Source organism: Suncus etruscus, chromosome 5 (assembly GCF_024139225.1).
Source record: "Suncus etruscus isolate mSunEtr1 chromosome 5, mSunEtr1.pri.cur, whole genome shotgun sequence".
Lineage (NCBI taxonomy): Eukaryota > Metazoa > Chordata > Mammalia > Eulipotyphla > Soricidae > Suncus > Suncus etruscus.
The window spans coordinates 122,028,190-122,053,466 of record NC_064852.1 but is presented as its reverse complement, the minus strand read 5'-3'; the positions used below and the strand labels follow the sequence as shown (position 1 = coordinate 122,053,466).

The 25,277-nt window shown below is 43.0% G+C and overlaps 3 protein-coding genes and 1 non-coding gene across 5 annotated transcripts in view; 2 read left to right on the top strand and 2 right to left on the bottom strand.

Moving 5' to 3' along the window:
* The window catches only part of RFTN2 (raftlin family member 2), a 67,378-nt gene extending 62,948 nt beyond the window's left edge, over positions 1-4,430 (bottom strand). The window contains exon 1 of one of the 2 annotated variants that reach the window (XM_049773256.1): positions 3,804-4,430. In XM_049773256.1, the coding sequence (XP_049629213.1) occupies positions 3,804-3,942 (139 nt within the window). In that variant the 5' untranslated portion in view covers positions 3,943-4,430. The remainder of the gene's footprint in view (positions 1-3,803) is intronic. The other variant, XM_049773257.1, reaches the window with a different exon arrangement.
* Positions 1-25,277, bottom strand: part of SF3B1 (splicing factor 3b subunit 1) — a 350,612-nt gene that overhangs the window by 211,269 nt on the left and 114,066 nt on the right. The window lies entirely within an intron of this gene.
* On the top strand, positions 13,857-13,963 carry LOC126010558 (U6 spliceosomal RNA). Its single transcript, XR_007496581.1, has one exon. It is a non-coding gene; the product is annotated as a U6 spliceosomal RNA (small nuclear RNA).
* MARS2 (methionyl-tRNA synthetase 2, mitochondrial) lies at positions 19,422-21,760 on the top strand. Its single transcript, XM_049772924.1, has one exon. The coding sequence runs from the start codon at positions 19,422-19,424 to the stop codon at positions 21,297-21,299; it is 1,878 nt and encodes a 625-aa protein (XP_049628881.1). The 3' UTR covers positions 21,300-21,760.

The window sequence follows — 25,277 nt, the reverse complement described above, 5'->3', positions numbered from 1 at the left end:
TCATATGGTCCCGTCAGAGTGATTTTTGATTGCAAAGCCAGGAATAACCCCTGAGCACTGCTGGGTGTGACCCCAAACCAAAACAAAACAAAAAACCCAAAACACAATCGCTCCTGGCAGGCACGGGGGACCATATAGGATGCCGGGATTCGAACCACCGTCCTTCTGCATGCAAGTCAAACACTCTACCTCCATGCTATCTCTCCTGCCCCCCCCAAAACAATTGTTAAAAAAATAAAAAAGAAGAATAAGCAGCACAAAATAATTGGGGGGGGTTTGCTATTGTTGCTGTTGTTGTTTTCATTTTTTGTGCTTTGTTTTGTTTTTATTTCAGGACCGTGGTGTTTTATATATATATATATATATGTATGTATATATATATTTGTTTTGTTTTGTTTTGTTTTGTTGTTTTTTTTGTTTGTTTTTGGGTCACACCTGGCACGCTCAGGGGTTACTCCTGGCTCTATGCTCAGAAATCACCCCTGGCAGGCATGGGGGACCATATGGGATACCGGGATTCAAACCACTGTCCTGCGTGGAAGGCAAACGCCTTACCTCCAAGCTATCTCGCCGGCCCTTGGGACAGTGGTTATTGTGTGGTGGTTGTCTTTATTGCTGTGGTGCTTTTTGGATTTTTTTTGTTTGATTTTTATTTTTGTATTGTTGTGTTTCTCTTCCTTCTTCCCTTCTCTCAAATTAATATTTATAGCCCCTATAGAAGGACTCTGCCCATTTTTTGCTTGTTTGATTTTTACTCCATTTTTTTCTTTTTTCTCTTCTTCAAACAAAACCACATAACTTGAACCATCTTGTTCCGCCTCTCAAATTGAGGGAGAAATAGTGGAGGGTAACAAGACCACACAGTTGTATGATCACTAAGTAGTAATAACAATGATCGGACTTAAACACCAAACCCTAAGCCAACGACGACAGAATCAATACCCAATCTACAACAAGCTAGACATGGAGGGGACCACTTATACCAGCAACCCAAGGGGTAAAGTAGAGGGATAGGGGATGCATGCTGGAAATGGGGGTGAAGGGAGGACAACTTTGGTGGTGGGAATTCCCCTGATTCAATGTCAATATATACCTAAAATATTACTGTGAAATATTTGTAATCTACTTTGGTCAAAATAAAAATTATTATTAAAAAAAAGTCTGTGATATAACCCCATAAAATAAACATAAAACCATTCAAAAATTATCATAAAAATTTTACTGAACCTTTCTAGTGCAGTTGGCAAACCTGGCAGAAAGCCAGGAGAGATAATACTAGTTTACCTTTGTAAAGCTCTTACAAGTGTCAGGAACTTTTCCAAATAGATTATCTTGTATTATCTCCTTTAATCCTTAAAACTACTCTATGGTCTAAGTCTCATCAGACTCTTCATTTTACAGATGAGGAAAACAAGACAAAGCACAGTGTATTAACTTGTCAGAATGTGTAGAAGAGCTCAGGACTCAGGCTCTTTAACCTCTATGCTAAATTGACATGCTTTGATTTCTCCCGTAGAGATGGAAATAATAGCTCAAAGTCCCTTTTCTCCAGCCCCCCCCCCACCAAGTGTGGTCAACTGAATGGAAAATAAAGCTGTGCAAGATCATAATAGTCACCATCACACAGTGCACTGGCGATCTCAAAGGGTCTCCTTCCTTTGCTTGCTCTGAGACTTGACTCTCTTGCCAGACAAAGGAAAAGAAGGTAAGGGGCAAGTTCTTCAAGAGCACACACAGCTGTCACCAGGCCATTTTGTTTCCTGAAAGGTTTGCTCTTTCCACAGCGGTTACTGAAGCGCAGAACGCCCTTACAGAAGCCTAGGGGGGGACTTGGCCAGCACTAAATAGGGGCCTTGGCAAGCTCCAAGTCCCTTCTCCCCACCCTCCACCCAATTCTGCTAGGTAGGTGGAGGTCAGATGCAACAAATGAAAGGAAGGTGGTTGGAAGAACTGGGTTGATAGAGGCTTCTGAGGAAAAGGCAAAGTGAAAAACAAAACACCACGTGGAAGAATTAGAGAGAAAGGAGTTCCAGAAGAACAAATGCCTGGACCAGACAGGAACCAGGTACACCTTGAAGATGTGCCTCACTTCTGTGATGCTTGCAGACAAGGCTCAGCCTCAACACATGATAATGCAAGAGTTTGTTACCAACTCCAAAGCCCAAATTGGAAGGCAGAAATTATATTCTTTCCTCAGATATTAGGACTTCCAAGAAAAGAAAACGCAACTGACTTCCAAAGGAAGATATTTCTGATTTCAGGGGGCTTGTGTTTCTACACCTTTGAGATTACTAACGGTTCTACAGGGAAAAATAGAAATTATTTTTTTCAAGTTACGTTAAGTCCAAAAAGCGATGGTGTAGTAAATCTTAAAATGCGAATCAAAATATCTCCGCCAAAACATTTAGAAACAAACAAGGTTTTAAGGTTGATAAAAGTCCACTTAAATCTTACGGATTTACTGGAAGTCCTAAAAGTAACAATCAGTGGAGACAAAGTAGCACCAAATCATAAGTATTTTCTCAAATGTTAGTTTTTGAAGAAGTATTAAAAAAGTCCATCTGATGCTTTTGCTAATTCTTTGGCTATTATCATTGTTTTCATCTACTTTTAACTTTCATAATTAAAATTAAAAAAAAAGGATGTTGACATTTTCTCCTTTGGGGCCTTGGAAATGAAATATGTTTAAAGCATATATACAGAATTGATCTATGTTCCTGCAAGGAGTGTGTTTGCGCCACAACTCTATTTTTGACAAAGGAAATTGGACTGCTTTTGCTTCTCACACAAAGATGTACTGTTTACAAAGCAAATCCCCAAATGGAAAACTTGTGTTCAAGTTCGGAAAAAAAAACCCAACCCCAAACAAGATAATACCCAACAGGATCACTAAATTAGTATAAACATCCTATTAATTGATAAAAATTTGCGACTAATTAGAACTAAAAGTAAGACTTGCAAAATAACACCAAATATGAATGACTGGAATACTGCACAGCAAGCCTGGTCCCCGAAATTTTATTTTTTATACTCCTTAATGACAGAGTTCATTCTGCTTTGGAAAAAGCCCAGTTTTTATTCACACCGGCAGTCCAGGATTCTCAAGTTTCCCAAAGAAGAGAGACAAAGTATTTGTGAAGTAGAGTCTCCGCTGCTCCTTCCCCAGAGCTGCCATCTGGGCTTGTTTATTTGTGTTTCCAACTTTCTGGAACAGGGAGTCTCTGTGTTCTATCCCGGACAGGGCACTAACCAAAGGAAGTGTTCTCAGACTACCTTTCCACACAGGACCCCTACCCCCACCGCCTCTCGGAATTTTCAAAACTGCACAATTTAGTTTGCACAAAACCTGAAACACAGACTCTAAACATCACTGTGAATCTAAACACCAGCTTGGCCAATGCTCTTGCCCATGATGTGAGTAGCATTTTCTATATGCTGAGTCCTTGTGCTTTTCAAATCTTTTTTTCCCCCCCAAAATACAAAACTGTCATTAAGGCTCTGGTGACCTGGGCTGGTAACCAAACGTATCTTCTACAAATAAACCATTTGATTGAAAAAAGAAAAAAAAAATTCCAGTAATTTTTCTAATTTTATAAAACACACGAGCCATGCCCTTTTTTTAGTGAACTGCTTTTCAAAATATAATTACCAAAGCAAATCTATTGTTTGATCATGCAATTGGATTACGCACAACAGCTTCATAATTCACGACCTAACACTTTAACAACAACAACAACAACAACAACAACTGGTCATTCCCTCCCTTTGAAACACTTCGTAAATAAGATAGAATTCATATTTACCTTGTAAAGTAAAGTCCAGCAATACATATTCGTAAGCAAATTCTGTCTTTGTTTCCACTTGCGGTCTCTTCAGAGTAGAATATATTTTTCCAGGGCTGCTATCATCAGGATTTTCCAGCTTCCTTAGTCCGCACCCCATGGCAAATCTGTAAAGAATTAGATTGCAGGATAGGGGAAGGAGAGCAGCAAATTCTGTTGTAAAAGCTGTGAAAACAAAGTTTACAGACTTAACTGCTTTGATTTCTCCCCCCTCCACTTAAACCAGAGATGTGCAAAAAGAAGTCACTTGGGTCCAAAGAAAGTGGCTGGAGACTTTTTCTATCCATTTTTTTGGAGCGTCCTTAAGCCCATGATGATGAAACCTCTACTCTCGGAGTCTGGATTGGAGTGCAGAGAAACACACAAGCGGCTGCTACAACTTAGCGGAGAATTTCCATGCCACGTCGTTTTACAGCCAACCCCCCTGCCGGAGTTCTGTCGCTCAAGGAACCAGCAGTGCTTTGTCTATCCGGGCTGGCTGGATGATAAAAGAGGTGTCCCAAAACGGAAATAAAAAGAAATAAAAAGGCAAAAATGCAGAGGGAATTATCTACGCAGTGGAGTTCTTCAGAGGGGCATAGAGTTCTTTTTCTGTTTCCTCTTTCCTTTTTCCTGTGCCTACTGCCTGCCTTCCTGCTGAATGTGTGTGTGTGTGTGTGTGTGTGTGTGTGTGTGTGTGTGTGTGTGTGTGTGTGAGGGGGGGGAAGGAGGAGAGGAAAGACAGGAGGAAAGGAAAAGAGAGAAGTCAAAGAGAGGAATAAGGGGAAGTGGGGAGAGGGGAGAGAGAGAAAGGGGAGAGAGAGAAAGGAGAGAGAGAGAGAGAGAGAGAGAGAGAGAGAGAGAGAGAGAGAGAGAGAGAGAGAGAGAGAGAGAGAGAGAGAGAGAGAGAGAAAGGGGAGAGAGAGAAAGGAGAGAGAGAGAGAGAGAGAGAGAGAGAGAGAGAGAGAGAGAGAGATGTGGATTTTCAATGTGAATTGGAAACAAAAATTATTTCCAGAAAGAAAGTAAGCTTTAAAAGAAAACTTTCTGCAGTTTAACAAGCAAAAAGTAGGACTGGATTTTTTTTTTTGCGTTATTTTATTATTGTTATTTAAAACAAAGACTTTAGTTTTTACATAGTCATTTTGAGAAATTTTGCCACATGAAGTTTTTTTTTCCTGGAAAATTATATGCTAATTGAAAGTGCCCTAAATAAGAAACTTTATATTAAAACATTCTAATAATAAGACTTCAATTAATTTCAAAGAAAACACACTTATGTGGATAATTAGTTTCCCCCATATCCCTAAAGTTTTAAATACTCTAAAGGCTTAAGATAGCAACTAATAATACCTCTATAGGTCTTAAAGTATTATTTAAAACAAAACAAAGCTGACAACTTGATTTATGTAGTCTAACAAATTGCCAGTTAGCTGAAGCTAAGAGCAATTTATAATGGACTAATTACGATGGGTGTTTGGGGTCAAAGAGAGAGAGTACAGAGGGGTGCTTGCCTTGCATAGGAACCCCCAATTGACCCCCTGAGCACAACAATGAGTGATCCCTAAGTGCAAAGCCAGAAGTAAACCCCGAGTATTGCTGGGTGTAGTCCTCTCCTATAAATAAACAACCCAAAAACAATTATAATGCTATTTCTTGCATTAGGTCAGTAGTATGGTAATATAGTCTAGGAATTGGACTACTTGGGTTTAAATCCTGTTTCTAATGGTCTAACTCTAAGAGGTTATCTTAGGCATGTTACTTGACTACTTCAAGCTTCATCTTCATGTTCTATACTATGAAGGTTATCTCAGGCATGTTACTTGACTACTTCAAGCTTCATCTTTATGTTCTATACTATGAAGTTAATAACAGTATTTACTTTCTAGCTTTGTTATGGTTGAGTGAGTTAATCATATCTCCTATCTTTATTCATTATTTAATAATCTTTATTTAAACACTGCGATTACAAACGTAATTATAGTTGGGTTTCAGTCATAAAACGATTACCCCCCTTCACCAGTGCAAATTTCCCATCACCAATGCCCCCAATTCCTACCTCCCAAACCCCCTACCCCACCTGTATTCAAGACAGGCTTTCTACATCCCTCACTCAATGACATTGTTATGATAGCTCTCAGCGTAGTTATTTCTCTAACTGCACTCACACTCTTTGTGGTGAGCTTCATATCTCGAGCCGTCCTTCCGGCCCTAATCTCTGGGAATTATTTCAATGTCTTTAATTTTTCTTAAAATCCATAGATGAGTGAGACTATTCTGTGTCTATCTCTCTCCCTCTGACTTATTTCACTCAGCAAAATAGATTCCATGTACATCCATGTATAGGAAAATTTCATTACTTCATCTCTTCTGACGGCTGCATAATATTCATTGTGTATATGTACCACAGTTTCTTTAGCCATTCGTCTGTTGAAGGGAATCACGGTTGTTTCGAGAGTCTGGCTATTGTAAATAGCACTGCAATGAATATAGGTGTGAGGAAGGGATTTTTTTTTTATTGTGTTTTTGAGTTCCTAGGGTATATCCCTAGAAATGGTATAGCTGGATCATATGGAGGCTCAATTTTCAGTGTTTTTGAGAAATCTCTATATTCTTTGCCATAAAGGCTGGACTAGATAGCATTCCCACCAGCAGTGAGTGAGAGTTTCTGTTTCCCCAAATCCCCGCCAGCATTGATCGCTCATGTTCTTTGAATTGTGCCAGTTTCTGTGACGTGAGATGGTACCTCATTGTTGTTTTGATTTGAATCTCCCTGGTGATTAGTGATGTGGAGTACTTTATCTTGTGCTTTGGCCATTTGTCTTTCTTCTTTGAGGAAGTGTCTGTTCATTTCTTCTCCCCATTTTTTGGGGGGGCACACCCGTTTGACCATCTTTGGGGGGCCACACCCATTTGACGCTCAGGGGTTACTTCTGGCTATGCGCTCAGAAATCGCTCCTGGCTTGGGGGGACCATATGGGACGACGGGGGATCGAACCGCAGTCCGTCCTACGCTAGCGCTTGCAAGACAGACACCTTACCTCTAGCGCCACCTTCCCGGCCCCTCTCCCCATTTTTTGATGGGGTTATGTGTGGTTGTTTTTTTTGTTGGATTTTTTTTCTTGTTCAGTTCTGTCAGTACCTTGTATATCTTAGATATTAGCTCTTTATCTGATGGGTGTTGGGTGAATAGCTTCTCTCATTCTGTGGGTGGCTTTTGTATCCTAGGCATTATTTCCTTTGAGGTGCAGAAGCTTCTCAGCTTAATATAGTCCCACTTGTTTATCTTGCATCCACTTGTTTGGAGAGTGCTGTTTCTTCCTTGAAGATGCCTTTAGTTTCAATGTCTTGGAGTGTTTTACCTATGTGTTGTTCTATATACCTTATGGTTTCAGGTCTGATATAAAGGTCTTTAATCCATTTTCATTTGACCTTTGTGCAGGGTGTTAACTAGAAGTCTGAGTTCTCTTTTTTGCAAGTGGCTGACTAGTTGTCCCAACATCACTTGTTGAAGAGGCTTTCTTTGCTTCATTTTGCATTTCTTGCTCCTTTATCAAAGATTAATTGATTGTATATCTGGGGAGCATTCTCTGAGTACTCTAGTTTATTCCACTGATTTGAGGGTCTGTCTTTATTCCATTACCATGCTGTTTTAATGACTATAGCTTTGTAATACAGTTTAAAATTGGGGAAAGTGATGCCTCTTTCCAAAGATTGCTCTAGCTATTCGCAGGTTTATTGTTACAGATGAATTTCAGGAGTGTTTGATCCACTTCTTTGAAGAATGCATGGGTATCTTTAGAGGGATTGAATTAAAACTGTACAATGCCTTGGGGAATATTGCCATTTTAATTACGTTAATCCTGCCAATCCATGAGCAGGGTATATGTCTTCATTTCTGTTTGTCCTCTTTTATTTTTTGAAGCAGGGTTTTGTAGTTTTTTTTTCTTTCCTTTTCTTTTTTTTTTTTGGGCCACACCTGGCAATGCTCAGGGGTTACTCCTGGCTGTCTGCTCAGAAATAGCTCCTGGCAGGCACGGGGGACCATATGGGACACCGGGATTTGAACCAACCACCTTTGGTCCTGGATCAGCTGCTTGCAAGGCAAACGCCGCTGTGCTATCTCTCCAGGCCCCAGGGTTTTGTAGTTTTCTTTGTATACGTGCTTCATGTCTATAGTTAAGTTGACTCCAAGATATTTGAGTTTGTGAGGCACTAATGTGAATGGGATTTTTGTTTGTTTGTTTTTTGGATCACACCCAGCAGCGCTCAGGGGTTACTCCTGGCTTTGTGCTCAGAAATCACCCCTGGTAGGCATGGGGGACCATAAGGGATGCAGGGATTCTGTCCTTCTGCTTGAAAGGCAAATGCTTTACCTCCATGCTATCTCCGGGATTGGTTTTTTTTTTTTTTATGTCCATTTCTTCTCTGTCATTATTTGTGTATAAAAGGCCATTGATTTTTGTGTGTTAATTTTGTAGCCTGCCACTTCGCTATATGAATCTATTGTTTCTAGAAGCTATTTTTGGTAGAGTCTTTAGGGTTTTCTAATTATAGTATCATGTCATCTGCAAACAGTGAGAGCTTCTATATGACCCAGCAATATTGCTAATAGGATTAAATCCTAGGGGCTCCCAAAAGCACAATGCAGGAACCGCAGAGATAATAAGGGTTTAAGGCACTTGCCTTGGATATAGCTGGTCCTGGGCTGGATCTCAGGCACTCTATATGGTCCCCTGAACTCACCTGTAGCAATCCCTCAGCACAGAACTAGGAGTAGCCCCTGTGCACTACTGAGTGCTGAGTATAGCATCCCTCAAAATAAAACAAACAAAAAATCCCTCTAAAAACACCATTGCAGAAAAGACATCTGCACTCCTATGTCCATTATAGTACTATTCACAATAGCTAGAATCTGGAAACAGATTCTTCACAGTCATCTAAAAACAATAGTTGACTGGATAAAGAAACTGATATATATATATATATATATATTCAATAGAATACTATTCAGCTGTAAGAAAAGATGAAACCATGCAATTTACCTCTATGTGGAACTAGAGGGTTTCATGCTAAGTGAAGTCAGTTAGAAGTAAAGGGACAGATACAGAGCAAGCTCTCTTATATGCAGGATATAAAGATAAAAGTAAGGGAGCAACAAAAGACCAATGGCATCAGAACTGGAGTGTTTCTCTTTCTCTACAGAACTGAACTTAACTGGTGGGTGGATGGGACAGGTCCTTGGGACTGGTAGAGGAAGGCTGAAACTCTGGTGATGAATATAGTATTGGAGTGATGGCATGAACTGTACTGTAAGCCACAGCACTACAGGAGAAAGAAATTCTAGGCACATTCTCTGCTGCTTATGTCAAAATTAGTCCTATGTACACATACTCTCTCTCATTCCCTCACTTTTTTTTGTTTCTTTGATTTTTTTTTTATTTTTGGGCCACACCCTGCGATGCTCAGGGGTTACTCCTGGCTGTCTGCTCAGAAATAGCTCCTGGCAGGCACGGGGGGACCATATGGGACACCGGGATTCGAACCAACCACCTTTGGTCCTGGATCAGCTGCATGCAAGGCAAACGCTGCTGTGCTATCTCTCTGGGCCCTTTTTTTTTTTGTTTCTTACCCAGTAGTGCTAGGTAAATATTATATTTACTCTTGGCTCTGTTCTTAGGAGTTGTGCAAGGCAAGTGCCTTACTTTCTCTACTATCTTTTCAACCTTATTTTTTTTTATAAATAAAACTATTTTAGGGGCTGAAGAGATAGCATGGAGGTAAGACATTTGCCTTGCATGTAGAAGGTTGGTGGTTCAAATCCCGGCACCCCATATGGTCCCCCATGCCTGCCAGGAGCGACTTCTAAGCGTAGAGCCATGAGTAACCCCTGAGTGCTGCTGGGTGTGACCCAAAAAACAAACCAAACCAAACCAAACCAAAAACCTAGTTTATTTTACTATTCATCACCTCTGGAAATTATTTTCTGAAATATGATAGTCCTTAAAAATCTGGGCAAGAGTTAGAGCTGACTTTCATTTTCCTGTTAAGAGCAAAAAGTCCTTGCTCAAGCTGACTGCAGTTTCCTGATAATTCTGCTGAATGCTGGTGGTAGGGATCAGTTCCGATGTGCTGTGCAGATCAAGTGGACTTCAAGTGAAGTTCAGCAGCTCCCTTGTAGGGCTTGAAATCTCAGCAAGTGAACAAGGTAGGTACCTTTAGCAGACTTTACTAGCCCTGCCCTGCTCTGCCCTGCCCTGCCCTGCCCTAACCTAACCTAACCTAACCCAGGCATTTATTTTCTTCTGGGGGAGGGGGTATTTGGGCCACACTCAATGGCACTCCTGGCTCTGCACTCAGAAATCACTCCTGGCAGACTTAGGGGACCCTATGGGATACCAGGGATTGAACCTGGGTCGGCTGCATGCAAGGTAAATGCCCTATTGCTGTCTTATCGCTCAGGCCCAGCCAGGCATTTCTTTGGGTATCAGGAGGATTGAGCAGAAAGTTGAAGTGCTCTTCTCTTGAGGCTCTCTTCTTTGCTCTTCATTTCACCAGTTATTTGCAACACTTGATGAGAAAATCAGGAGTCAAGTGGCTTACAACATAATTTGTGAGACACCCAGTGAACCCACTTTTTAGTGGGAGCCATTTTGTCCCACTTACAATAATATTTTGGTGTCTTTTTTCCTTTTAGTTTACTATGATGCTTGAACCCAGGTCTCATATATGCAATGAGTACACTTGACCACTGAGTCAGATTCCTGGCCTTCATATCATTAATACCTTTAAACATATTAAAATGTTTCTGTTCTTATTTTGACTTTCATCAATACATTTTATTTAATCCTAATGTTTGCCCTGTCTTATATGTTTTATTTTTTGAAGATCCTTGGGGCTTGATACCTGAAAATTTTCCTGATTTTTTAATTACATGTTAATGTTCCTGTGGGGGAAAACACATTCTGAGGGTTCCTTTGGGCCTTGAATAAATGAATGAACTTGAAAAATGCACTATCCATAATTGGTAGGATAGTGTTCTCATAAGTACCACTCACATTTGGATCACCTGAACTCATTAAAATACTAACGTTACTAAAAGATAATTATGAATTATTCAACTCCTACAGAGAAGTTTTTACACAACAAGTGATTGCAAATCTATGTCCCTACTTCACGAAATTCAACAACCAAGATTTTAGGAAATGCTTACTCTCTCTCTCTCTATATATATATATACACATATACATCTGTATATGTACATACACATATATATATGACACTGTTGATAAAGAAAAAGATGAAAAGGCGCCAGTTTATGCTTTCCAGAATTCGCAAACAAGAAAACCAACATTGAATTTTAACAATGCAATGTATCATTTAAATGTACTTTTACGATATATCAAAAATTCTCAAATAATTGCTAATTTACAGAAACACACCAAAAAATATTCTCCAATGACAGGAATTGCCAAATGCCAAACACACTCAATTGTACATAAACTAAGATTGACATTTTGATTATTTTGTTCCATCGTTTGGCTTCCTAGTGTTAAATGATAAAAAAAATAATTATGACTTAATTGTATAATGCCTGTAATTTCTCGGTATTATTCTTATTTAAAAATTTATTTATAGGGCCTGAACATGGTATAGCACAGCGTTTGCATTGCACGTGGCCAACTGGGTTCGATCCGGCATCCCATATGATCCCAGCCCCCAGCCTATCCGGAGTTGTTTCTGAGCATAGAGTCAATAGTAATTCCTGATGGTCACCGGATGTGGCCCCAATCAATCAAAAACTTATTGATTTGGGCTAGAGAGATAGCACAGCAAGTAGGATGTTTGGCTTGCACGTGTTCAACCCAGGTTTGATTCCCGGCACCCCATACAGTTCCCAAGCACCTTCAGGGGTTATCACTAAATAGTTCCAGGAGTAATCCCTGGCTTCCAGCAGAGCCCTTTGGTTCTATAGAGATGCCAGCTTTGGAGAAGAGATGGGACTTTTATTATTATTTATTTCACTCTTTGGGCCATATCTGTGAGCCCTCAGGGCTTACACCTGACTCCACTCAAGGATCAGTCTAGGCAGCATTCTTTGGAAGATCATAGGTAGTTCTGGGAATTTAAACACGGTTTTCCATATGCTTTAACCCACTGTAATATCTCTTGGACTGAGATGGGGTTTTTATTATAACTGAAAGTAGAACAGGTAGAGTTCTGGATCCTCCAGCCACTCTATAACAGAATAGCTTGTTTTCCTTTTTTTTGGGGGGTGGGGTCACATCCGATGATGTTCATGGGTTACTTCTGGCTATGTGCTTAGAAATCGCTCTTGGCTTGGGGGACTATATGGGATGCTAGGGATAGAACCCAGGACCGTCTTGGGTCAGCCAAATACAAGGCAAATGCCCTGCGGCTGCGCTATCATGCCAGCCCCAGCTTGTTTTCCTTCCTTCCTTCCTTCCTTCCTTCCTTCCTTCCTTCCTTCCTTCCTTCCTTCCTTCCTTCCTTCCTCCCTCCCTCCCTCCCTCACTTCCTTCCTTCCTTCCTTCGTCTTGGGTCAGCTGCATACAAGGCAAATGCCCTGCGGCTGCACTATCATGCCAGCCCCAGCTTGTTTTCCTTCTTCCTTCCTTCCTTCCTTCCTTCCTTCCTTCCTTCCTTCCTTCCTTCCTTCCTTCCTTCCTTCCTTCCTTCCTTCCTTCCTTCCTTCCTCCCTTCCTCCCTCCCTCCCTCCCTCCCTCCCTCCTCCCTCCCTCCCTCCTTCCCTCCCTCCCTCCCTCCTTCCTTCCTTCCTTCCTTCCTTCCTTCCTTCCTTCCTTCCTTCCTCCTTCCTTCCTTCCTCCTTCCTTCCTTCCTTCCTTCCCTTCCTTCTTTCCTCCCTCCCTCCTTCCTTCCCTCCTTCCTTCCTTGTCTTGGGTCAGCCGCATACAAGGAAAATGCCCTGCGGCTGCACTATCATGCCAGCCCCAGCTTGTTTTCCTTCCTTCCTTCCTTCCTTCCTTCCTTCCTTCCTTCCTTCCTTCCTTCCTTCCTTCCTTCCTTCCTTCCTTCCTTCCTTCCTTCCTTCCTCCTCCCTCCCTCCCTCCCTCCCTCCCTCCCTTCTTCCTTCCTTCCTTCCTTCCTTCCTTCCTTCCTTCCTTCCTTCCTTCCTTCCTTCCTTCCTTCCTTCCTTCCTTCCTTCCTTCCTTCCTTCCTTCCTTTCTTGGTTTTTGGGTCACACCTGGCAGCACTCATGGGTTACTCCTGGAAGGCTCAGGAGAACATATGGGATGCCAGGATTCGAACCAATGACCTTCTGCATGAAAGGCAAACGCCTACCTCCATGGTATCTCTCGAGCCCCTTGTTTTCCGTTTTTAATTAGCTTAATATACCTAATATATACCAATGACAATAAAAAATATTTAGTGAGCATACTTTCTAAGACTGACCAACATCCACTACCTTTTTTTGATTTGTGTGGTTATTTTACATTAATGATTTGCCTATCTTGAACTATACTTGTATTTTGGAATAAATTCTTTTTTGTTCACAATGTACTATTGAATTTAGTTTGCTAAGATTTCTTTTTTTTTTTTTCTTTTTTTTTTGTGATTTTTGGGTCACACCCGGCAGTGCTCAGGGGTTATTTCTGGCTCCAGGCTCAGAAATTGCTCCTGGCAGGCACAGGGGACCATATCGGGTGCTGGGATTCGAACCAATGACCTCCTGCATGAAAGGCAAATGCCTTACCTCCATGCTATCTCTCCAGCCCCTGCTAAGATTTCTTGACGCTTTTCGCATTTATGTTCATTCATCAGAGATAATCAGAATACTAAATATCTTTGATGGAAAAGAAGATACAAATATGATATTTGCAAAAAAAATAGACCAATAGAATACTGTATAAGAAACTACTATAAATATTATAAATGACAAGTTAGCAGAAAAACAGACAGATAATACAAATATAAAATTAAATATATAATATACATCAATATAACATAAACAGGCATTTCACTGCAAAGAAGCATGCTTAAGAAGTGTTGATCGTGCTGGCTTCGGCAGCACATATACTAAAATTGGAACGATACAGAGAAGATTAGCATGGCCCCTGCTCAAGGATGACATGCAAATTCGTGAAGAGTTCCATATTAAAAGAAAAGTGTTGATCAATTTCATTTCTATGTGGAAAACGTATATAAAAACATATAAAAGGGATCAACTGCAAGGCAGTTTGGAGGCTCATGGTCACTCTGAGCAATACTTGGCCCTCACATGCTGATGGTGCAGAGGCATTAATTGGGTGGAGGGTTTTAACTAAGGGCTTCATATATTTCCTAGTTTAAAATTAAAACATTTTTTTTAGTTTTCTTTTTAAAATTTGCAATCATTGTAATTTACAAAGTTCTTTATATGTGGGCTTCAGACATACAATGTATCAGGGCCAATCCTACCACCAGTGTTGATCTCCTCCATTAATGTTCCCAGAGTATATTCCATGGCACCACCCCCTATCCCCCAGACTGCCAATTTAACAGGCCTATTTGAAGTTTTGATTGCTACAAGGTTGGGTTTTTTGATTTCCTTGTTGTTGACTTTGTCTTAGATATTTACTTCTGTCATGTTTTTAAACACCACCAATGCACCTGTGATAACTCGGCCCCTGGCCCCCATCCTTTCATATTTGTGTTTCTTCCCCTTCATTCAGTTTCTTTCCTTCTCTTTGATATACTCTGGGGCCAAGGGTGTTTGAGACAACTCCCACTTAAACTATTGTATTTCTTCATGCAGTTATTCTAAATACCACATATAAGTGATATCATTCTGTATTTATCCTTCTTTTTTTTTTTTTTTTTGGGCCACACCCGGCGGTGCTCAGGGGTTACTCCTGGCTGTCTGCTCAGAAATAGCTCCTGGCAGGCACGGGGGACCATATGGGACACCAGGATTTGAACCAACCACCTTAGGTCCTGGATCGGCTGCTTGCAAGGCAAACGCCGCTGTGCTATCTCACTGGGCCCATATCCTTCTTCTTCTGGCATACTTCATTTAACATAGTATCTTCCAGTTCCGTCCATGTTGCAGCAAATTGCATGACTGCATCATTCCTCACAGCTATGCAGTATCCCACTGTGTGTGTGTGTATATATACATATATATATATGTATATATACACACACACACACACACACACACACACACACACACACACGACATCTTCATGATACACTTGGTTGTTGTTGGTTGATTCCAACTTAGCTTTTGTACCGAGTGCTGCAATGAATAGTGATGTGCATACATTCTTTTGGATGAGTGTTTTGCTGTCTTGGGGATAGATACCCAAAAGTGGGGTTGCTGGGTTATATGGTATAGCTCAATTTTGAGGTTATTGAGAATCCTCCATGTTGTTTTCCATAGGGGTTGGACCAGGCAGCATTCTCACTAGCAGTGGGTGAGTTCCTGTCTCACCACATCCCAGCCAATACAAATTGCTCCCAGGTTTTTGTTTGTTTTTTTTGTATGCTGCTGTTGTATTTATTTATTTATTTATTTATTTATTTATTTATTTATTTATTTATTTATATTCTTGGACACACTTTGAAGCACTCAGGGTTTACTCCTAGTTCTGCACTCAGAAACCATTCCTGACATGGGGGACCATAATGGGATACTGGGATTGAACTTGGATTGGCTGCATGCCACTGTGCTTTTTCTCTGGCTCTTGTTTCCAGTCTTTTTTATTATTTTTTTTTGGGGGGGTCACACCTGGCAGCACTTAGGTGTTATTCTTTTATTTTTTTTTTTTGGTTTTTCAGGCCACACCCGTTTGACGCTCAGGGGTTACTCCTGGCTACGTGCTCAGAAATTGCCCCTGGCTTGGGGGGACCATATGGGATGCCGGGGGATCGAACCACGGTCCTTCCTTGGCTAGCGCTTGCAAGGCAGACACCTTACCTCTAGCGCCATCTCACCGGCCCCAGGTGTTATTCTTGACTCTGCTCAGAAATCACTCCTAGGGGCCACATGGGACCATATGGGATGCTGTGATTCAAAACACCATCCTTCTGCATGCAAGGCTAATGCACTACCTCCATGCTATCTTTCCGGCCTGTCCAGTATTTTTTATGAGTGCCATCCTTGCTGGTATAAAATGATATTTCATTGTTTTATTGATTGGATTTCCTCAATGATATGATGAGCATTTTTCCATGTTCAAACATTCATCCCTTCACTGTAGAGATTTCCTGCCACCAATGTCCTCAGTTTCCCTCTGTCTCCTACACCCCTCACCATGTTTATTGCAGACATTTCTTCTCTTTATTTCTTTCATTTTAGAAACTGTGGTTTGCAATATTGTTACTGAAGGGGTATCATGCTTATCTTTAGCTCCTTTCAGCTCCTAGTTTCTTGTCCAGAATCATCATTTCCAAAGATCACTGACACAGTGGTCTCTTTTCTGTCCTAACTTCACTCCCCACTTTTTGTAGCAAGCTTCCTACCATGGACTGGTCTTCCTAACCCTCATAGCTATTGTCTTTGGATATTATTACCACGCTATCTTTTTACTTTTTTTCTTTTTTTTGGCGGGGGGCACACCCGGTGACTCTCAGGGGTTACTCCTGACAATGCACTCAGAAATTGCTCCTGGCTTGGGGGACCATATGGGATGCTCGGGGATCGAACCACAGTCGGTCCTAGGTTAGCACGTACGGCAAGTGCCCTACCACTTGCGCCACCACTCCGGCCCCTCTTCCTCCTATAATTTAATTCACTTAATATATTATCACAGAAATAAAATTTGATTTGCCATTTGTCACCATTTTTAAATTATTGTATAGTGGTTAAAATGAATTAATGGGCAAAAATTAGTATATTTTAATGAAACATTTAAGAAAGTCAAAAAAGGCTAGGTACACTGTATTTTTTTTTTTTTTTTTGGTGTCTGGGTCACACTGCTAGTGCTCAGGAGTTACTCCTGGTTCTGCCCTCAGGAATCACTCCTGGCAGGCATTGGGGACCATATAGGATGCTGGGGATTGAACCCTAGAGGGTCACGTGCAAGGCAAATGCCCTACCTGCTGGACTATCACTCTGGCCCCTCTCTCTCTATTTTTTGTTTGTTTTGCCTTTTTTATATTTTGTTTTTTGGGCCACAACTGGCGACGTTCAGGGGTTACGCATGACTCTGAGCTCAGAAATCAATTGCTCCCGGCATGTCCAGGAGATCATACAGGATGCCATGAATTGAACTTGGGTTGGTCCTGGGTCAGCCGTGTGAAAGGCAAATGCCTTACCTGCTCTGCTATCACTCTGGCCCCCTCAAAATTTCTTTTCTTTCTTAAAAGACTATTTCTCATCAAGCTACATTAAATATGTTGCTTAGATGTAGTAAGCAAATGAGACAAATTCTAAAGAACTTCTGGAAGAAAGGAAGAAAAGGAGTGTGTGATCTGTAGTTCTCAATTTCATTGTCATCAGAACCTTCAGGATGCACTCATTTAAAATTGTGATTGCTCAGCCCTATCCACAAGGTATCTGATTTGGCTAATGAGGGGAACATATAGCTTATAAAAGTGCCTTTCTTGTTTGTTTCTGTGATTTTTTTTTTGTTTTTGGTCATACCTGGCAGCACTCAGGGGTTACTCCTGGCTCTGCCCTCAGAAATCGCTCCTGGCCAGGCTTGGGGCACCATATAAGATGCAAGAAATCGAACCCAGGTTGGCTGAGTACAAGGCAAACACCCTACCACTGTGCTAACGCTTTGGCCGATTATTTTTTTGTGTGTGTGTCATACCTTATGATGCGCAGTGATCACTCCTGCTGGTGCTCTGGGTACATTAAGGGATTTTTAGGGGGAATTGAACCTGGGCTTGCCTCCTGCAAAGCCAGACAGAGTCTTACTCACTCCAGCTATAAGAATTTGCATTTCTAACAAGGTCTGTGGAGTGGCTAGTGCTGCTCTTCAGCATTCACATTCTACTTATAAAATCATTTCTAAATTCTGAAACTGGGTTTTGGGCACAAAACTGGGTTTTCACCCCGTTTAATTAGTGAGTAGGTAATTTAGTGAAAAGCAACATAGACAGCAAGTTACAGACCAAAGAGGAAAGTGTATCATGAAGCACATATTAAGGGTTACTCTAATTCTGGGCAGATGAGGCCTGCTCTTGAAAAAATTAAAGTTAAAGGCAAACTCAAAAACAAATACCCACATTGATCTAGAAAATAAAAAAAGAAATAAAGAAATAAAAGGAGAAAATAAATGTAAAGATTTAAACAAATTTTTTTTTGGGGACACACTCAGCAGTGGCAAGCTTGGGGAACCATAAGGGATGCTGGGGGATCACTCAAGCCCTGGAAGATTTTCTTTTTCTTATTTGCAGTGACTAACAAACATTCTGCCTCCCTAGCTCTTAATGATCTCCAACGAACACTTGGTACATTGCAAATCTACCATTTTTGTCGATTCAACAAGAACAAAAAGTGTGTGTGTGTGTGTGTGTGTGTGTGTGTTTTGCCAACTCTCCCACTGGGATCAGGGATTACTCGTGGCAGTGCTCTGGGATCATATGTGGCTCATGGATTGACTTCCACCCAAATTGGCAGCACGGAAAACAAGTGACTTGTCTGTTGTACTCAACTCAGACTCCAGAGTGAAGGTTTTTAAGAAAATAGATTTGTTAGGATCGAACGTGGTCCACCAGTTCCCGGGCTTGATTCCCAGCATCCCATATGATCCCGAGCCTGCTAAGAGTGATTTCTGATGGAGAGACAGGAGTAATACTTGAGGATTGAGTGTGACACAAAAAGAAGAGAAATCGCATTTCTTAATTATAGGATCAACTACACCAGGCCAAGTTGGAGCAAGCACAGGCCTGAAGGTGTGAGGGTTCATTATTAGTTGGAGCCTATCATGGTAAGCTTTTGAATTTAAATTTTAAATTTAAATTGTTTAAATTCCCTTGCCTTTCCTTTGAATTTCTTCTTTTATCCTTCCAACCCTTTTCAGATTCAGAGTGTCCGCGAGCCAAGCGGATAAAATCCAAAGGTGTTTCTAATCTGCATTTTGATCTGGATATACAGAGGCATGCTTTGAGTCCTGCCATGGCCTCATATGAGAAATTCCCAAACATAATACTCTCATATACAAGTAGCTTAATTCAAGGGGGAAAACCATCTATAAATATAAAATTCCGCACCAAAGCAAGAGCACATAGCATGTAAGTATAAGGTAAAAACGGACGTGCCTGGAGAACCTCTTTTAGGGCTCTTTTCTACTCTCCTTTTTTCTGAGGTTTTTGGGAACACACCCACTTATTTATTCACTCCTGGTTCTGGGCTCAGGGATCATGTCTGCCAGGTCGGTCTAGAACTGGGTCAGCCACTTGCAAGGCACAAGCGCCCGACTCGCCGCCGCCGTGCGGGTCTCTCGGAGCCTCTCAGCTACAGCGGTTCAAACCTGCGCGCTTCCCAGACGGAGTCAAAGCGGCCAAATTCTAGGCGGGCGGTGGGAGGACGCAAAGAAGGAGGGGCTAGGGGCGGGGCCTCGCGGGCCGCGTGGGACCTCATTGGTTCTCCGACAGGAAGCGGCGGAGCGAGCGAGCCGGCCGCGCATGCGCCCTTCCCTCGTTCCGGAGGCGGCGCGCGCCCTCAGGAGGCTGGCGGCGACTGGGCGCCCGAACAGCATGTTACGGTTGTCGGCCTGGCGGCCGCTCGGATGCGCCGCCGGGGCGCTGCCCCTGCCCCTGCCCCTGCCCCTGCCCGGCCCGGCCCTCGAGGCGTCCGGCGCGCGCCGCTACGGTTCGCGGCTTCTCGGCGCTGGGGACGAGGCGGGCGCCGCGCGCGCCTTCTTCACGACGCCCATTTTCTACGTGAACGCGGCCCCCCACATCGGCCACCTGTACTCAGCGGTGCTGGCGGACGCCCTGTGCCGCCACCGGCGCCTCCTCGCGCCCCGCGCCGCCACGCGCTTCTCCACCGGCACGGACGAGCACGGCCTCAAGATCCAGCAGGCGGCGGCGGCGGCGGGCCTGGGCCCGGCCGAGCTGTGCGACCGCGTCTCGGCCCAGTTCCGCCGGCTCTTCGGCCAGGCGCACGTCGCCACCACCGACTTCGTGCGCACCACGGAGCCGCGCCACCGGGCGGCCGTGCGGCACTTCTGGCGGCGGCTGCAGGCGCGCGGGCTGCTCCGCAAGGGCGTCTACGAGGGCTGGTACTGCGCGTCCGACGAGTGCTTCGTGCCCGAGGCCAAGGTCGCCCGGCTGCCCGGCGCGTCGGGGGCCCCGCGCCCCGTGTCGCTGGAGAGCGGCCACCCGGTCGCCTGGAGCCGGGAGGAGAACTACATCTTCCGCCTCTCCGAGTTCCGGGAGCCGCTGCGCCGCTGGCTGCGGGCTCACCCGCGGGCCGTCACCCCCGAGCCCTTCTACCAGCTGGTCCTCAAGTGGCTGGAGGAGGAGCTGCCCGACCTGTCCGTGTCCCGGCGGAGGAGCCACCTGCCCTGGGGCATCCCGGTGCCCGGCGACGACTCGCAGACCATCTACGTGTGGCTGGACGCCCTGGTCAACTACCTGACGGTCATCGGCTACCCCGACGCCCAGTTCGAGGCCTGGTGGCCCAGCGCCGTGCACGTCATCGGCAAGGACATCCTCAAGTTCCACAGCATCTACTGGCCTGCGCTGCTCCTCGGGGCCGGCCTGAGCCCGCCCCGCCGCATCTGCGTGCACTCCCACTGGACCGTCAGCGGCCAGAAGATGTCCAAAAGCCTGGGCAACGTGGTGGACCCCGGCGCCTGCCTCGACCGCTACACCGTCGACGGCTTTCGCTACTTCCTCCTGCGTCAAGGGGTTCCCACCTGGGACTGCGATTACTACGAGGAGAAGGTGGTTAAACTGCTAGACTCCGAGCTGGCCGACGCCCTGGGCGGCCTCCTGAACCGATGCACTGCTCCCAGAATCAACCCTTCTGGAACCTACCCGGTCTTCTGCACCGACTGCTTTCCCAGGGAGCCGGGGCTGGCGGGGCCGTTAGTGCGCGCTCAGGCCGAGGATTATGCCCTGGTGAGGGCAGTGGCCACTTTGCCCCAGCAGGTAGCAGACCACTACGATAACTTCCAGATCTACAAGGCCCTGGATGCTGTGTCCAACTGTGTCCGGCAAACGAACGGCTTTGTCCAAAGGCACGCGCCGTGGAAGCTGAATTGGGAGAGTCCAGTGGATGCTCCCTGGCTAGGTACTGTACTTCACGTGTCCATGGAATGTTTGCGAGTCTTTGGGACTTTACTCCAGCCTGTCACCCCAAACCTCGCTGACAAGCTGCTGTGCAGGTTGGGAGTGTCGGCTACAGAGCGAGGTCTGGGAGAACTCTCTTTCTTGTCTCGTTTCTATGGACATCCGTGCCCTTTTGAAGGGAGGAGGCTGGGACCTGAAACCGGTCTCTTGTTTCCTAGACTGGACCAGTCCAAGACCTGGTTGTTGAAAGCCCATAGGACCTAGAGACTCAGTCAGATCTTAATGAGTTGTGGTGAAAAAAGCAAATGTATTGTTACTATTTTGCATTTTTAGGAAAGTGACTGTTTTTTAAAGTGTTGCTTTAAACGAGCACATAAGTAATGTCCCCATGAAATGAAGTCTGTAGCCTTTTCAGGAGTCTACCCTTCATCAATTCTCTGTTATTTGGCTATTATCCTTGTGCATTCAGCGTCTCAAAAGTCTCAAGGGCAAAGAGGGATAAGAAACAACTTGGCTGATATTATTCATTCTCATTTATGCCTCCTAAACCATGATGTTTTTGCCCAAACTACCTCTAGGCTTTTTACTGGAGGGCCTCTGCAGGGCAGATTAGAGAGCCTAAGGTTTGGAGGTCCCTACCTCAATCTTATAGGAAAGCACTACTTTGTTATTGTATGTTTGAGTCTCTTGTCTAAAAATTACTTTATTAAACCCTTTGAAAACCAGTGTCTTAGGTGATGATTTTTTAAACAGTATATTTTTAGTTCTTAAAACCTTGATTCCCAGAGTCTGGAGAGAGAGCACAGCGGTAGGGCGCTTGCCTTGCATGCAGCCGATCCAGGACAGACGGTGGTGGTTCGAATGCCGGCATCCCATACGGTCCCCCGTGGCTACCAGGAGCGATTTCTGAGCGCAGAGGCAGGAGTAACCCCTGAGCACCGAAAACGAAAAAAATAAAACAAAACCCAAAAACACGCTGATTCCCTACTTGAATGGTCCTAAAGTTATGCTTTGTAACATTGTATTTCAGTCAGTAGATGGCGCTAGGTTCTCAAAGTCTCATTTTGTAGAATTTGATTTTTGTTGTTGTGGTTTTTGGGTCACACTCGGCAGTGCTCAGGGGTTACTCCTGGCTCCATGCTCAGAAATTGCTCCTGGCAGGCACGGGGGACCACATGGGACGCCGGGATTCGAACCGATGACCTTCTGCATGAAAGGCAAACACCTTACCTCCGTGCTATCTCTCCGGCCCCAGAATTGATTTTTTTTGGTTTTGTGCCACACACTGCAGTGCTCAGGCTCTTCACTCAGAAATTAATCCTGGCAGGCTCGGGGAATCATATGGGATGTTGGAGAACCCGGATCTGGCCATGTGCAAACGGCCTCCCTGTTGTGCTATTTTTCCAGCCCTGAGTATTTGATTCGATTTTTTTAATTAAAAAAATTTTTTTTTGGTTTTTGGGCCGCACCCGGTGGTATTAGGCGTTACTCCTGATTGTGCTCAGAAATTACTCCCGGCGGGCTCAGTAGACTATGGGATGCTAGCGATTGAACCTGGTTCAGCCCTGTGCAATGCAAATGCCCTACCTGCTGCTATACTCTGTACTCTCGCCCCATTAATTTCTTTTATTAAAGTAAAAAATAACCACTGCAGTTTCACAGAAAATAATTTTAAAAAGATAATCAGTTCTTTTCAGAGTACTGAAAAAATGTTTACTCAAATATTTAGTAAGCTAGTAATGTATCAAATTTAAATTGTTTGAAAAATCTTTTAAGTACCTCAATTCAAATTATTTAAACTTTAATAATAATAGGTTATAGTCAGATTATTTAGACTTTTATAACTTTAGGTCATAGGTTTAAAGAATATGTGAATAATTAACCACTTTTATTTTTGCTTTTTGAGTCAAACTCTGGTGCTCAGGGCTTATTCTGGTGCAGGGGGAATATATATTATATCTGCAGGGCAAATGATTTGATCCCTGTAATCTCTGGCCCCTTAAAGAGCAATTTAAAAAAGTTGAATTTTGATATCTACATACATAATTTTCTTACATGATATAGAAAGTTTTAATATATTTATTTTCAAGTAGCTTTTGTTCTTTTTTTAACTTGTTACTAAACATTAAAAGTTTGTAAATACCTTATTCAGATTTGTTCTGTTGCATTTGTTGAAGGTGATGATGGTGAAGGGAGGAAATGATCAGTGCTGCAGGAATCTGAGACTGGATTTAGGGATTTCTTCAAGGCTCCTTAAGAGAACATCACAGAGAAGATGTTTAAGGTATCAGTTTCTACGGTAACTAGCACAGTAAGCCAGCATTATATCATAGATGATTGTCCAAAATTAAAAATAACTTGCCTTGAGATATTCCTTTAAAGCATAGTATCCAGCTTACTAAAAAAACGTTTTCTGGTAGTTGTAGATTTATTCTAGGTGCTGGTTACCTCCTTTTTTTTTTGCTTTTTGGGCCACACCGAGTGATGCTCAGGGGTTACTCCTGGCTTGGAGTATCATATAAGGTGCCGGGGGATTGAACCAAGGTCTGCCCTAGGTTAGCGTTAGCCACCACTCCGGCCCCATCCTCTTCTATTTATTAATGGTTTGCAGTTCCTTGGAAATGGCTTAGAATAAACTAGCTGTAAGTCATTCTGAAGGTGGAAGGACTTTATACAAATAGTCCTTCAGACACTACATCATAATGAAATCCGGAGCTTTTAGTTATTTGCTGGGATCACTGGACTGGTACTGTGGCCTAGTATTTTCTAGGGCTGATAAGAGTATGAAATAGTTGGGATGTGTTTATATGGACAAAACAAAACAGACTTGGAAAAAAACCCTAGTGATGATAATTTTTAACTTTGAAGTGCCCTTAAAAATCGATCATAGTTGTTCTTATGAACAAACACACTTGTACCTTATCTTAAAAACCTGGTGCTGGTCATTAAATTTTGGCTTGTTGTAAGGTGTTAAAAGATTTCCTTTAGTGCACTAAACTAACAGAATATTTGTGGTACAAATAGACACAGGTTAATAGGGGACTAAAGAGAAGAAGGTATAAAAGATGATATATTGGGGTTGGAGAGATAGCATGGAGTTAAGGCATTTGCCCTGCATGCAGAAGGACGATGGTTCAAATTCTGGCATCCCATATGGTCCCTTGACCCTGCCAGGAGCAATTTCTGAGCGTAGAGCCAGGAGTAAACCCTGAGTGCTGCCGCGTGTGACCCAAAAACCATATTTATTGAGTGAAGGTGTGTAGTACATGGGATGGCATTCTGGTGAAGTGAAAGACAAGTTGAATTTGCTTCAGGCACAATAAATATAAGGCAAATAAGTTGAGTCCTTCATTGATGCATTTAATTTGAATGGGTAAGTGGATGATAGATGAAAAAAGAGGAGGGCATGTCTTTCTAAGAATTAGCACCTCAAATCACTGAGAAGATGATAAACTTGTAAACTTCTAAGAAACCCCTATTCCACAACTGTTAATACCTTATTTGGCATCTACTGGATCTACTGACCAGAAAGGAAGTTTCACCTAAATATTACTCTTGAAGCTCTTGAAATTTCATTTTGGAGGCTTGGAAGCAGTTTTACGGGATAGACTATTGGCCAGTTTATGTACAACAAGTTAAAATAGAGTAATAACAAACTGTTAAAAGATTATGAGTAGTAAGTATTTAGTATTTGGTACATATTAAGTAGCACCATTATATACTGGAGGTTATTTCACAAGTGAAGTTCTATTAGGCAGCCTTAGCAATACGATTTCTGGCTATGTAGTCAGTGATAGGAACAAAAATTATATGTACTTCTGTTTCATCAAGGTCGATTGTGCTGGAATTAGGCCTCAATTATTTTTTAAGAAGAAGTTTATTTTTATAAATAACAATATGATTTCTTTTTTTTTGCAATTTGATGGTTTATTAGTTCCAACATTTTATTTTTTTTTTTTTTGGTTTTTTTTTTGGGCCACACCCTGTGACGCTCAGGGGTTACTCCTGGCTATGCGCTCAGAAGTTGCTCCTGGCAACATATGGGGACCATATGGGACGCCGGGGGATCGAACCGCGGTCCGTCCTAGGCTAGCGCAGGCAAGGCAGGCACCTTACCTCCAGCGCCACCGCCCGGCCCCAGTTCCAACATTTTTTTTAATAATATCTTTAAACACCTTGATTACAGACATGATTATAGTTGGATTTCAGGCATGTAAAGAACATCCCCCTTCACCACTGCAA

What these genes read in the sequence shown, in the direction of transcription:
- MARS2 (XM_049772924.1), top strand. Translation starts at nt 19,422, where the DNA reads ATGCGCCCTTCCCTCGTTCCGGAGGCGGCGCGCGCCCTCAGGAGGCTG.